This window comes from Orbicella faveolata, unplaced genomic scaffold (assembly GCF_042242905.1).
Source record: "Orbicella faveolata isolate gen_17 unplaced genomic scaffold, um_ofav_v1 contig_36, whole genome shotgun sequence".
Taxonomy (NCBI): Eukaryota; Metazoa; Cnidaria; class Anthozoa; order Scleractinia; family Merulinidae; genus Orbicella; species Orbicella faveolata.
In genome coordinates, this window is record NW_028301565.1 from 12739611 (window position 1) to 12753445 (window position 13835).

Sequence of the window (13835 nt, forward strand, 5' to 3'; positions counted from 1 at the left end):
CTTCTCGGAAGTCTGGGATGTTCTCCCAGTTATCTTGTATGGATATCCCGGGGATCTCATGTTTTACCTGGGAGTGTTGAATGTTCCCCGGGAAAAGGTTTATTGTATTTGTATGAACACCGATTAACCAGTAGGCTTTCAAATCGGTTCAAGTTCGCGTGATTTCAACAAAATAACAAAAAGCTGCGAGGTATCTATAGCTGGACTAACATCACTTCACGTTACGCATGCCGGAGGCGTCCGCACTAGTAAGAACAAACCTTAGAACTTTGCGAGGTAGAGCAGTTTTCTAGGACGAGCGAGCGATAAGGGATCACACTTTGCCCTCTTTATCTAGATTTCAACATTACCTCGTTGATCAAAGAACAACCATCTTACTTTCCGAATTGTCTTCGTGGGTTGGTCTCGGATTGGCTGATAAATAAGAACAATCAAACTGAAATTGGCAGTGCAAATTACTGCTATGGCAGTGAGAAAACACTGAAATTAGAGGAGCCAACCAGAAAACCCAGCTTAGCCTAGAATTTCTCTTAATCACTCCAGCTCAAATGATTGTGGCATTGCCATTAAACAGACAGGTTCACTGCGAGGCGTAACACACATCCCTCGCAAGGCTCTGTAACAGTAAGACAAACTAACGGAAACAATAAAACTCGCTTAGGAGCTACGTCACGGGTTGCGCATCTTGAAAAGTTTAGCCTAGATTTTCCAAGTTGTTGGTTTGTAATCCGTGTGAATCTTCTCAGACTTGGCCATCCTTGTTCCTTTACGGTTTATTATTATCTCTTTGGTGTTTTTCTATCTTAGTAAACTGTTATTTTTAAATTTCCCTTAGTTTAAAGGTTATTTTGTACTTGGCCAAAAAAACTCAAAAAAAACTATGACTGAGCTCCCTTAATTCAACGCTTCTGAAGAAGCGAGTGACAAGAATTAAATGATACCTTTTCCAGCCAATTGAAGCATGGCCATCATTTTCCAAGGTTAGTCTTTGCGACTTGCGGAACAGGCTTTCACGACCATTCACACAAGATATTAGTACTCAACAACACCACTGTTTTTCAGACTTCACAAGTGAAGTTTAATCACCAACTAATCTTCAACTTGGCGGGTTACCAAACACAACCTCTAAATGACATCATAAAATTATAATATATTTACCTAAAAATTTCTATTGGTCAGCTTGTATGGACATACTAACAAAATAATGTAAAATTACACTTCAATGTTTCTTACGTCTTGAAGCCAAAAACTTGTTACTTTGTCCTTAATAAAATATGTATTTCTATAATTATTGTATACCTATTTTGTGAATGTTAGGCGGGCTATGTGAATTAAAACAACAGGGGTGTACACGGGAAAAAATGAAAGTCGTTCACCAAGCACTCGTACCCAACCAAAGTCGTCTGTCGACTACAATTTAGCCCTAGTTAAATTTTTCTTATCGTGCTCTCTACAAACAATGGATCCTCGTCACCCAAAAGTACCATGGATTTGACCCCATCACTTTTAACCCCTTTCAAGTCTGTGGTAAGAAACCGTGGAGTACTTTCACGTTTTTGCAAGAAACCGTAAGGTGCGACCATTCATATGAATTCCATTGAACAGTATCATCAGGTGCTTCAAATCTTTTCCTGCTGGGGTAGAAGGGTTAAATTCCACATATACAAAGTAACCGTATTCTTGAATTAGCCCCTGTGAAATGATACAACTGGCTTCTACGTTAGACTTAAAAAAAAAAAAAAAAAACAGCCAGAGAACTGAGTTTCAAAACGTTCTAAAACAAAAACAAAACTATTTGAACCACCGTCCACTGGAATGCGCCTGTTAAGAACTTCGTTCTTGAACGGATCTGTGTTCCTAGTTCTTGAAAGAACTCGGGTGCTGCTTAGTTACAAAAGGCAAAAAAAATAGAAAAAAAAAGTTTAAAGAATACTAAATTACAAAAAGGCACCTGGAAAAGGAATTTTGCCAGTTTTAGATCCTCGGCAGAGGTTCCGATTACATTTGTCTAGTCATTGGAATTAAGGAGATTTTGTACATACTTATGCAGCCTTCTTATGAACGAAATTCAATAATCAGTTTCTCTTAATATGTGAGATGTACCGCCTGTTTGCATATCCTTGTCACAGTGACCATTTACAAACTATTTTCCCGGGTCGTCTTGATGAAAAAACATCACTAAAGATATAATTCTTTGCAATAAATGTCAGTAAGTGTACAGAAAACACCTTACTGTCAAGTAATTTAATCTACAATCATCTATAAGAGCCCACGTTTTCCATGAGTGAATAGTCAACGAGGCACTGCCGAGTCGAGTATTCAGCCAAAGAAAACGAAGGGTAGCCTCCTATGCAGACGTTCCAATGGTTTGTCACGTACTCTTTCCCTTTTGTTGGAGAGGAAAGATTGTCTGACGAGCCTCTTCCATGCAAGAGGCCAAAGGGAGGGTAACTAGAAGACATTTTTACCCCAGCCCCCCTTACTAGGTATTCTTGAGCTAAAGATACACTTGCAATGTCAATAACTAAGCAGGCACCTAATATCAATTGATTGAAGGCCCTTACCATTTCTAGCCAGGGACTGACATGATAAACCATCAGCCCTCTATATTTGTAAGTTTAACATGCCAGCAGTAACTACCTAATACTAGTTAAGCAACACTTCCAAGTGGAATACCATGGAATACTCCACAAGTCACGTGCAATTTTCCTCGGTATACACACAAGCCTTTAGGCGAGTGTGTATACCAAGACAATGCAAGTGGCAAGTGGGGTATTCCATGGTGTATCACTCAAAAGCACAGCATAACTATGTTATACCATGCCATAGATAGTCCAGTGGCCAACACCATCACTTCAGTGTATGACGGGAAGGCTACAAGTATACAATGGGTTTCCTGTATTGTGATTGGCTCTATCTTCTGTGGCATGGTATAAATACATCACCGTCAATAATATTCCTCAACACATTTTGGCCTTCCATACAGCAATAGATCAATCAGCTGCTTATAATCTAAAAGTAGAAACTAAGCATCTGATCATGAGTTATTTAGAACAGAGGACATTAACCAGTGGGCCCTCACTCTCACTGGTACAACAGACTACAGCTTGCTAGAATATTACCAATCATTTGTCGACCCCAATTTTTTTGCCACAGACCAGTAAAGCAAGGGAATGTGGTAGCTTAGCTAAAGTAATTATGGCAAACGTTGTAAAATTAATTAGCAAAACTTTCCTTTGACTCACATTGAATTGAGAGTTTTGAACCACAAATTCAGTGGCATATCTGATGTGAGACACATTCACCTCTTTCAGTTCATTTCAGCTATCACAACACTTTCCTAAATCACACATTTTTAAAACAACCTGAAATCTCCATAATATTCACTAGTTTCCTCTCTTCAGTTCAATTGAGGAAAACCCTCAGCCCGTCCTCCTAATTCCCTTCTTCTCCTTGCCACTTTTCACATCTTTGTTCGTTTTGATGGCGGCTCATCCCTAGACCTGTCATTCCCTCGTGAGTCAAAGTCAGCATTGGCCATGTCACTCAGCCCTTGGAGACTGGAGAACTCTGGGCCTCCCTGTTCATCTTTGTCCTCTTGGGAGCCTGGTAAGGTGTCTGAGGGGGTATTACTGCGACTTCCTGCAATTTTACAACCAGTTTTACAAACAATGTTGAAATTGTTTTATGTGAGAGTCGGCTAAGGCATATTTCAGGACTCATGAGAGGTGACTTTTGGGGCTCCTCTACCTTGAGGACCAAATGGACGAGAAGATGGGACCTCCTTTTATAAACAGCCACACCCACCACTTTAATTTGTGCTAGGTAATTTTTTTGAGTTTTAACAGGCCAGTCATTATTTGAATACACAATCCTCTTCATGTTTCCACAATTTTGAAAGGCTTGCAACTTGCAAGAAAATTAAAACAAACCCTTTTAAATAACAAAATACTAAGAGATACACATGTATATTTATACCCCCTCTCAAAGATTTTCCCCACCTGATTTGCCATTTTGACCTCTCTTTCTTTGTTCTCCACTCTGAAAAATGTTTTGAACAAATGAGAAATTTATTTAAATGCAAACAGAAATTGCCAGAATTGATATAGCAATAGAAGTTTAGAAGGCAGGCCAAAGTTGACTTTAGTTATTTTGGGTTCTAAATTTGGACATTACACAAGTGCTTTTATAGAAAACAGTCTACAAGTAAATATATGAAAGATCAATTAGTTTAAACTGCAGAGAAAGATATGAAGACATTATTGATCCTTACAGTTATACACACAACTTAAGCTGCAGTGAAATTAAACAGGAAACAGTCTGTAGCAAAACCTGGCAATCAGCTTATAATAAATTTATTATTTTATAGATCTGAACAAACCTGAGAAAATGACAACATTTGACATTTTATTACTGCTAGCCAAAACAATAACAAAACACAACGTTTTCACGGAAAATTGTAGATGTACATGTATACATTGTGAGAGAGTAACAGCTAATGTACATGCATCATACCTTCCCAGATCCAGATTTTCCAGCCCAGACATTTATGGAGTCAAAGAGTTCATTAAATCCTCTTGCCTTCAAAATAGAGACAACAAAGATTTCTAATAATAAATAGAGGATGTTGTAGCTAATTTTTTATCTCTGTTAATTTTTTATTTAAACCAGATCTGGTTTGTTCTCTTCTAGTTAGTTAATTTTTTTTTCAATTTATACTTCATCAAGAATAATAAACTATTGGCTTGGGATAAAAACAAAAAACAGTTAACTAACTAGGAGAAAATGAGCCACAAATAAATGAAATCAAATTTAACTACGATATATACCCCACTGAAAATTGGCTGCTAAAATTCCCAGATCTTAAAAAAGAAAATGCACAAACTAAAACTGGCAAATCCAAATACTCAGGCCAGCATTCAAACCCAGAGAAGACAATCTATAGCACTATCAGTCCAGTGTACTAACCATCACACCCTAGTTGTTCAAAGGCTGGATAACGCTATCGACCAGATAACTCACTATCCAGTGGATAAGTATTAACAAAACAAACCACGCTATCTGCTGGATTGTGATTTAATGGTGAATAGTGCTATCCACAATTCAAACAACCCAGGCCAGGTCATGATGTCCTCCACAAATCAGAAAAAAAAATTATCAAAAAATAGAAATTGTTGTTGTTGCTGTTGCTGTTGTTGTTGCCATCATAGTTGTTTACTTACTTGGTGGTGAAGGTGATGTGGCTCATGATACACCTGTCCCTGTCCATGAGGTTGCATATGTCCAGTTGCTGGATCAATATAACCTGTAGCAGCCTGGGAAATAACATGACGCAAACCTGGTACCTGAAGTGGTATAATGACAACTGGTTGAAGAAGCTTATTTTACTTAGTGAATAATATACATGATAAATAACGAAATACGGTAACTTCTGGGCTCAGTGAGTAAATGACAATCACGTCACAAGTCCCCAACAGGATTTGCACTGGGTGCCCTTACCACTGAGCTTCTGTGAGATCCATGCCAATGATTAGCTGGGCCATTTACTAGGTTTTTGTTGACACGGGGTGCTTCATACTGCTAGGATCAGCGATGTCAAAAGCATCATATGTAGTAATAAAAAATGAAAGACAGTACATTTTTTTCAGCTCAATGAGCTTGTATAAATTATGGGAAAGGAATGAACTTCACTTCTAGTTATTGCCATCTACCTTGAGTAGCACATAAGAATGACAAAGGACAGCTAGGTTGTGCTCAACCAATATACAAGCTTGCAGTAGGCCATAAGTATGGAATTCTGATAGCCAGTACATCTGTACTTACGTTTTGGGGGAAATCGAAACATCAAAATATAATTTACTGCCGAAGGGTTAGACTTACAGTATAGCTGACTCAGAGGCAATTTCTTTTACCTGTGACTGGACATTAGCACCCACATTAGTTCCTGTTTGGTACTCTGCACCCATACCACTCCCATTCATTTGCACACCATACATGTCGGCCTGTGGCTGACTTGTGATTGGCATCTGGTGTTGTGATGATGGGGCCACCCCTGTTGGACTTCCTGCCACTGCACCAGCTGGGTATTGTCCTAAAAATAAAGAGTATAGGAGAATTCATAAAAAAATGTTCCCTGTATTAGCAAACTTCCTTTACACTCACTGTCATTCTAATTATTAGTATTCCACTCTCACTGTGCCTCTCTCCAACCAACCAGCTAAATTTATAGGCAGTGGTGAACTGTGCAGGTACAGTGTAACAAACATACTGTACCTGAAAATTGGGTTTGGGGTTAAACTGAGATAGACTTAATGTAGACTAGGATCCCATCCAAGGAGAGAAGCAATATTCGCAACTCAAATCACTTCACCGGAAACCGACCATACAGAGTGTACAACGTACATTGCATGTACCTCTAGCAACCAACACAGTCAGATGAGAGCAAGCAAATGCTGGTTGCCCTACCTAGGCACTTGTTTGTGTGCACCATACATGAACATGTATATAAAGAACATCCAACAAACAGCCTTAGTGATGTCTTGAAAAAGCCATACACACCTTGACCAGAGGATGGTACTCCTTGCTGTCCTTGAACTTGCCCAGCTGGCCCACCTCCTGAGGCAGCTTTAGCAGCATACATGTTTGCCTCTTCCTGAGCTTTTCCAATGTTTTTCTTGTATCTGATTCTCTTATTGCCAAACCAGTTTGATATCTATACCAGATAAGAAAGAGATAATATATGTACAATAAAATATTGTCAGCCACATTTAACTTTCAACTAATACAAAAGAAAGTTTGGATATGATACAGTACAGAGCTACAAGTTTCCTATAAAGAATGTATCCTTATGGCCAGTCAGACAATCTTAATTTTCACAGTGCAGGGCACACTGTCCAAATACACTTATAATTTTCTATCACATCACAAATGCCCTTCCCCTTATTGTCACCCTTATCATCACATGTCACCATCTTATTCCCAAGCTCAACACAATGAAGTTAACCAGGTCATCTTGAAAGAGATAACCTCAAGATTTTCACATGTAACTTTATGTTGTGATATCACAAAAGCAAAACTCAAAGAAGCGGGAAGTATAACTTTTGGAAAAACCACCTATGAATGACTTGTAGATACATTAGCATGGATTTAGGGCATCTTTGCTTGTGTAGCACTCTTCAATCCACGTTGAGAATAAGATTGGATATCAGCTCATAAAGGTTCCTCAAGCTGTCACTATATCAGTCAATTTCTGATTTCATCTAAACCATCCTGCCATGGAAGGTGTGGCAGAACCTTCTTTGTTCATGATCGTTGTTCCCCTGACCTCCCAAAATACAAAGTTGCACTTTGATTACCAACAGTTCTGAGCTACAGTATATTGCACGGTATTTTAACCAGCCAGCTGACTCATTACCCGGTACCTGTGCAACACTGATGCCACACTTTCTTGCCAATTCTTCCTTGGCCTCCTCACTGGGGTAAGGGTTACTCAGGTGTGAGTAGAAGTACTCATTCAAGATTTCTGTGGCCTGTTTGCTGAAGTTTCTTCGTTTTCTCCTAGAAACAAATCAAGTTTGATCTCAGTTTAGAACACAAAAAAATTTGGTTTCTACAGATTTCTTTCTGAGAATTTGGAGGTAGATCACAATTTCCTGTAGCTGATTACAGTGGAATCCCACCTTACAGTTACCTTGTTAATACAGTCACCTTGTCATTACGGCCACTTTTATGGTCCTGGCACAGTACCTATTCATTTTCCTATAAGAAAACCCACATTCTGAAATCCCAACCTGCATAATCCTATAAAATTTTACCCCATTTATATGGCCTCTCAAACCAGTTATGCTCATTATTGTATGTACTGACTGAAGTTTCAATTTCTTTTAATTATAGCTGCATTCTGGATGCTTATTAAAGAACAGTTGTTTAGGAGAGCAATTTAGAAATATCTGTTAAGACATCACTCAATTTAGGCCAATCAAGAAATTTGGCCCTACCCTGTTAATATGACCACCCCATTAATAGAGCCAAATTTTCATACCCCATTGGTGACCATTTAATGGGGTTTCACAGTACTTTTGTTCTTCTCATGGAGAAACTGACATAAATTATTACCTTGCATCCAGGAACCTTGACCTCAAAATCATAACAGCTTCACAAGTACTCTGCTTCAGCTGCATCTGAATTGCGCTGAATTTGCGGTGAATGATATTGACCATTCTTTCAATTTCCTTGGGAGAGATTGGGCGTGTTCTTGACTGTTCTCTCAGCAAATTCATAACATGGGTCGTAAATTCGTTACAAGCCTGAAAGAGAAATAATTAAGAGGACAATAACAAAGTCACATTGGTTACAAAGTGTACATGCTACATTTACAAGTTATCTCATGCCTAATGATAGACAGTATGCAATGAAATACCTGTTCATATTTTTCAAGTTCTGTGTGATATATCTGTCTTATTTGGTTCAACTTGGCCCTGTATTCCGTATGTTCTGCCTGATTCTCGTGAACCCCAGCTGCAGCTGCTGCTGCCGCTGCAGACCCTCCTCCTTTCTCAGGACCTGCCACACCTTCTGCAAGGAGCATGTTATCTAGCCTCATCAGCTGAGGATCAGGTGGTTCATCTTCTTGAGATCCACGGATACTGAGAACTGTTCCAAGGAAAAAATACTGCTATTGCTTCTGAACCTTGTACCTAAACTGTCCTATATATTATAACATTTAATGAGGGTACCCCCATCAGGAATGATGCCTGACTTATGATAACCAATATTATCACTTGATGCATTTTTTTCCCTTCCTTTTCACTGGCCTTAAGCCCACCATGTGACCTGCAAATACATGTAACTGCCTTCAAAATAATACATGGGCTGCTCTTGAACTGCAATACCATCTAAATGTGTCTTGCCACAAATAACATTCTGCTCTTGCATAATTGTACCCATGCTCTTTCAAGTGTGAGAAACGGCAGATGTCAAAGAGTGATTTAAATATGAAAACAAACTTGGTGATCAAATGATAAAACATTTACTGAACTCAGTTATCGTAAAATGTTGTGATTTGTCAGTGTCTTGCAGATCAGTGATTTGCCTCAGCATTCAGCTTCAGCAAATAATTTATAGATCTGCTCACCACTGAGGAATCATGATATTTCACTGTACCTCATCCAATAATACGTCACTTTCGACATATTAAAATTCAGCTTGATAGTGAGGCCTAGAGGACACAAACAATAGAAATGAATAAACATGTCATTCAGTTCCCTTTGTTTGTGTCCTCTAAGCCTCACTGCCAAGCTGAATTTTAATATATCAAAAACAGTCTATTGTTAATTACTATGTACAAATACAGCCTGGTCAGAACAATTTTAGTAGCAGGATAACAGTGCATGAAGTCGGCAGCACAGGATTTGTTACTAGTCAGCAGGGGTTTCATTAGAAGCTGGCAACCACTGAAAATCGCCACCTACTTTGTCAGAATTTACCTCTTACCACCGCCTACTTTGTCTGTATTTTCACTCAAATTATTAAAATAATTCATCAGTTTGCCGCCTACTTTAGTTAGCTGAGACGGCTATTTCAAAACTTATTGAAAACCCTGAGTCAGTATTAATAAATTCCAGGGTGAACCAGGCTACAAATAACTTACTGACAGGGCTGGCAAATAGCTCAAAATGAAAAAAAAACAAATACTTAAAAATTATTTGCCAAAGGCAAAGTGAACATTGGTGAATATTCACCGAGACGAAGTCGAGATGAATATATATTCACCAATGTTCACAGAGCCTGAGGCGAATAATTGTTTTAGTATAATTTTCAGAGGTGAATATCAAGGACTACAAAATAACGGACTGAAACATAAAAACACAGATGCAATTGTTCGTGTGCAAACACGTATGCAGCCGTAGTTTCAATAATACGTATATCAATTGTCAATCAATTTACTCATCGAGTTCAGCAGTGAAACAAACGAGCTAAACACTACGAAAAATAAATTCATCAGGTACCTCTGTTTTATCATTGTTGCCTTCATTCACAGTTGTCATCATCGCCTAAACATGAGTAGCTTTAGTTTGAAGAAAAATAAATTTCGGTCAATCAATCAGACCTGCTGGCGATCGACGCAACAACTGTGTTTACGATTCTCAAAAGCATTGAATACAAGTTCTTGAAAAGATTTTTGGTCCACGGGTGACAGCAGTCATTTTGAAAATTCTCCATCCTTTCAAATATCCTGGACTTGGAGTGATGTCTTTCGAATAAATAAAAACTTCATTCAGCAACCGTCTGCCATGTTTACTTGCCGAGATGGCAAAGATGTCAAGCTTAGTAACCAAGCTCTAGCAGGGTGAATATAGTGTCATATGATGAGCTTTTCGACCAATCAGAATGTCCAATTCTTATATTCACCTCTGGAAATTATACTAAATGCATATATTACTAACAGTAGAGAGATTTCTATCAATTCTGTATGCCATATTAAACACCCCTGGTAGACCCAGTATTTGTTTGGCCCCTGCAGTTTATTCAAGCACGGTGTTAATTACGCAAGAGAGTCCTTCATCAGCTTAAAGCCAGAAGTGCTTATTTAAAGCTCAAGCACATAGATCTTGTGTTCATTTTACTAGGAAACTTCTTCAGGGAATTGTTTTTACAACCTAATGTGTTTTTGCTTTGGTCATTGATAGTTTAAGTTCACTGAATTAAACAAACATTTTTAAAAAATAACATCAACATAGCATGGATAAAAAGTCACCAACGTTTTCTTCATCAAGTCACTTGACTTTGAACACAAGATGGCAGAATTTGGAACAATAATTATATGGATCATATTTAGTTTAAATGAGCAACATAAATGAACTAATTTAACATGGAAAGCCAATTACAAATGAAGGCTGGGTTCAAATAAATGCTGGTTCTCAAAATAAATGCCAAGACATTTAATTTATACTCCACCTGGAAGATCCAGTGTTTCATTTTTATCAGAAGCAGTCGCCATTAAGATAAAGGATTATGAATAGGTGCCCTGTCATTTCACAGGTTTGTTTACTAAAAGTTGTTTTCTTTTGTACTGTACAGTACTTAGCTTGCCCCATTTTGGTAATTTTAAGAAATAAATTATGGATTTAAACAATCAAGTTTTTCCAGTTAGTTAAAATGCAGATTTTCATTCAGTGTGTGGCTCTCAATGTACCCTAGTTACAGAAAAGACATCAAAAAATTCTGGTTTTTCCAACTTCCTGTGTTACCGAACACAGGTGATATTAAAACTTGAGTTGGCTGAAAGTGTCACAAAACAAATCAATATTTTCATTACTCTTGAAATATTTTCATCAATGATTTTTCCAAAATGGGACCACAGTATGGTGGATGAATGTACAATATGCGTTTAAAATTTTATTTCTGGTTGGAAACTCTGGAAACAGACAAGTGATCAACGTAATTTTGATCAGTTATTTCAGAATACCAATGATCATACATGTAGACCCATGTCAAGCAGGAACTAAGAAAGCTTTCAGCACAGGTTTCCAGAGTGTTTGCATGACATTGGGAAACACATTATTATTTCATGGGCCCAAAGGAAAAGTGTCAGTATTGCAGTATCGGAATCAGTAACTTCCACCCGACACAGGTAATAATATTAATTAGACAACAAAATTATGCTCTCCTTGGCTCCATAGAAATTTGCCCTTTGACTGACTGTCAGTTAATAGTCTAAATCCATACTTCTTGAGTTACCAAGGGGCAAAATTACAGGAATTAAGGCCAAGTCTTGTTCAGGATTTTAGCCATCATCTGGTATTTTGTCCTGATTGCTGACAGTTGTATCAGGAGTTTCCTGGATGATTATATCTAATTTCAGAACAAACTTTGTCAGTGCTGTCAGTGTATAGCACTGCTCTACGAGTTTCCTACAGCTCTCACCCACGGGATGCTAAAAAACTTTTCGTCAAACTGTGCCATCAATCTCAACTAAAAGCAAAACAGTTGCGCACGTGAAATGTTGTATACCTTACAGTCTCCAACTTTATCTTTCTACTGAAAAGTGCCTTTACGCATGGCTTGATGTGTATAAAACCAAATCTAACTTTGACCTCAAAATCAGAAAATTGCAAGGTATCTTTGAGCAGCCTTGTTGTATACTAAATATCCTATAAAAAGAGGATCCTTAGTCTTTATTTAAGAGATCAACATTGTTCTAGAAGATATTTATTGGATGTAAAGAACCAGGACAAAGGTATTATCTCTGGATAGCTGGGGAGTCTATTGTTTGCCCAAAGGAAGGCTGAAGACAAACAATAAACATTCACCAATGACCTATTATGCCGATACCAAAATAACACCCAACACTCTCCATAATTACCACCTTTCACTTCTTAATCGCTACATGCGAGCAATCAAGAGAACAATATGAACCAAAACTGCCTGCCGAGTACCGAGAAAATTTATCAGTACGATCAACGTAAATCAATACATTGACAGCCCCTACTCTTCGAGAAAAAGCATGTTTAAACGACTGGAAAGGCGTTATCAATTTCTACTGATAATAACAATGTTGAGATCCTGTTAGAAAACACATGTTCACATGAAGTTGAGTTTAATAAAGTACTAAATGACACCACAGCGTATTATTTTGATGGAAAAAATGTGTTTAATGATATGAAACTGTAAGGTTTTGATTAAGCTTATATACCAACAGGAAAAAATCAAAAGGCCTTCGATCGAGCGATTCGACACTAAAGAAAATACACCTCGTGCCTTTCGTGATGAATCGTTCCATCGAACAATGCAAGGTACAAACAAAATCGAGAAGTTTATTGAATACCACTGGAAGAAAGTGTGGAAAGTGATTGTAGTAAGACTTAAATATTGTGCATCGACCATCAGGGGAAAATAAACACGTGCCTTACAAAGCTGTCATTACTCGCCTGTTTTTTCCTTGATCTCGCAGAGGACGTTGAAAAGGGCGGGCTTCATGCGATGGCAGTTCAGAGCATGTTTCCTAAATGGATATGTGATGGGAAAACAATGCATTATCATATGATAAGCCATAAGGCGTGCAGTCAAAAGATCGACAGTTAATAGTATACATAAGAGTGAACTGAACAAGCTCATGTCACTACAGACTCAAACACAGTGAGAGGAGAGAACGCGAAATCGACAACGTAGTATTCGATTTCACTCACCTCGCTTGAGCTTCGTCCAGGGACTGATCAGTGATATTCATAATTTGCTGTAAAATGTCACCGATGTCCTGCTTACGACCGTCCGGTCCTTCTTCTGGAGGTTTCATTTGCTCCAGTGCAGCTTGCTGACCCGATAACATGGGAACTTGCACCGAATTCATCACATTTCCTTCCATAGCGCGGCAAAGATTTGGCTGTTGGCAAATAAACCTTGAATCCAAGATGTCCGCGCGTTCGAGGTTGGAATGCCCACCACACTACACTGCCGGTCGAACTGCAGCTCAAGATGATGTCAGTTTCTTGGAGTTTCAAAGCAACAACACTGTGATGGCTGTTATATTTCACAGAGTGTTACGCTCGGTTGGCGGTCGTGTTTCCAATCTGCCACTCAACGATCTGTTGAATTGAAGCACAGACGTGTCAATATCTTTTGGTGCGTGAGAAGAACGCGAATGATTGACACCGCTGGATTTGCTCAATTAGCATAAAAACCTTCATGTAAAATTCATCAGAGGAAGGTCACAAAGCTTTGGCTTCGTATTCAAAGCTCACCTTTCTTCGGTTTGTGGTTTCTTAGCCAACCAAGAGCGTCAAAATGTTGTTTCTGCTTGAAAATGCGACGGGAACAAAGGGACGCCCCAAAATGTT

At 38.4% G+C, this 13835-nt stretch overlaps 1 protein-coding gene across 4 annotated transcripts; it reads right to left on the reverse strand.

Moving 5' to 3' along the window:
- Positions 1–1054: 1054 nt before the first annotated feature.
- Positions 1055–13824, reverse strand: LOC110064134 (pre-B-cell leukemia transcription factor 1-like). Of its 4 annotated transcripts, none has more exons than XM_020771133.2 (13): positions 13740–13824; positions 13188–13583; positions 12930–13003; positions 8420–8652; positions 8116–8306; positions 7422–7557; positions 6559–6712; positions 5913–6091; positions 5500–5577; positions 5223–5345; positions 4516–4581; positions 4002–4041; positions 1055–3642 (listed from the first exon to the last, which is right to left on the reverse strand). In XM_020771133.2, the coding sequence occupies exons 2-13, from the start codon at positions 13361–13363 to the stop codon at positions 3464–3466; spliced, it is 1629 nt and encodes a 542-aa protein (XP_020626792.1). In that variant the 5' UTR covers positions 13364–13583; positions 13740–13824; the 3' UTR covers positions 1055–3463. The 4 variants fall into 4 exon arrangements, with proteins under 4 accessions (XP_020626792.1, XP_020626791.1, XP_020626794.1 ...); XM_020771132.2 differs by having other exon boundaries at positions 5500–5580; XM_020771135.2 differs by lacking the exon at positions 5500–5577 and having other exon boundaries at positions 5223–5315.
- Positions 13825–13835: the final 11 nt, after the last annotated feature.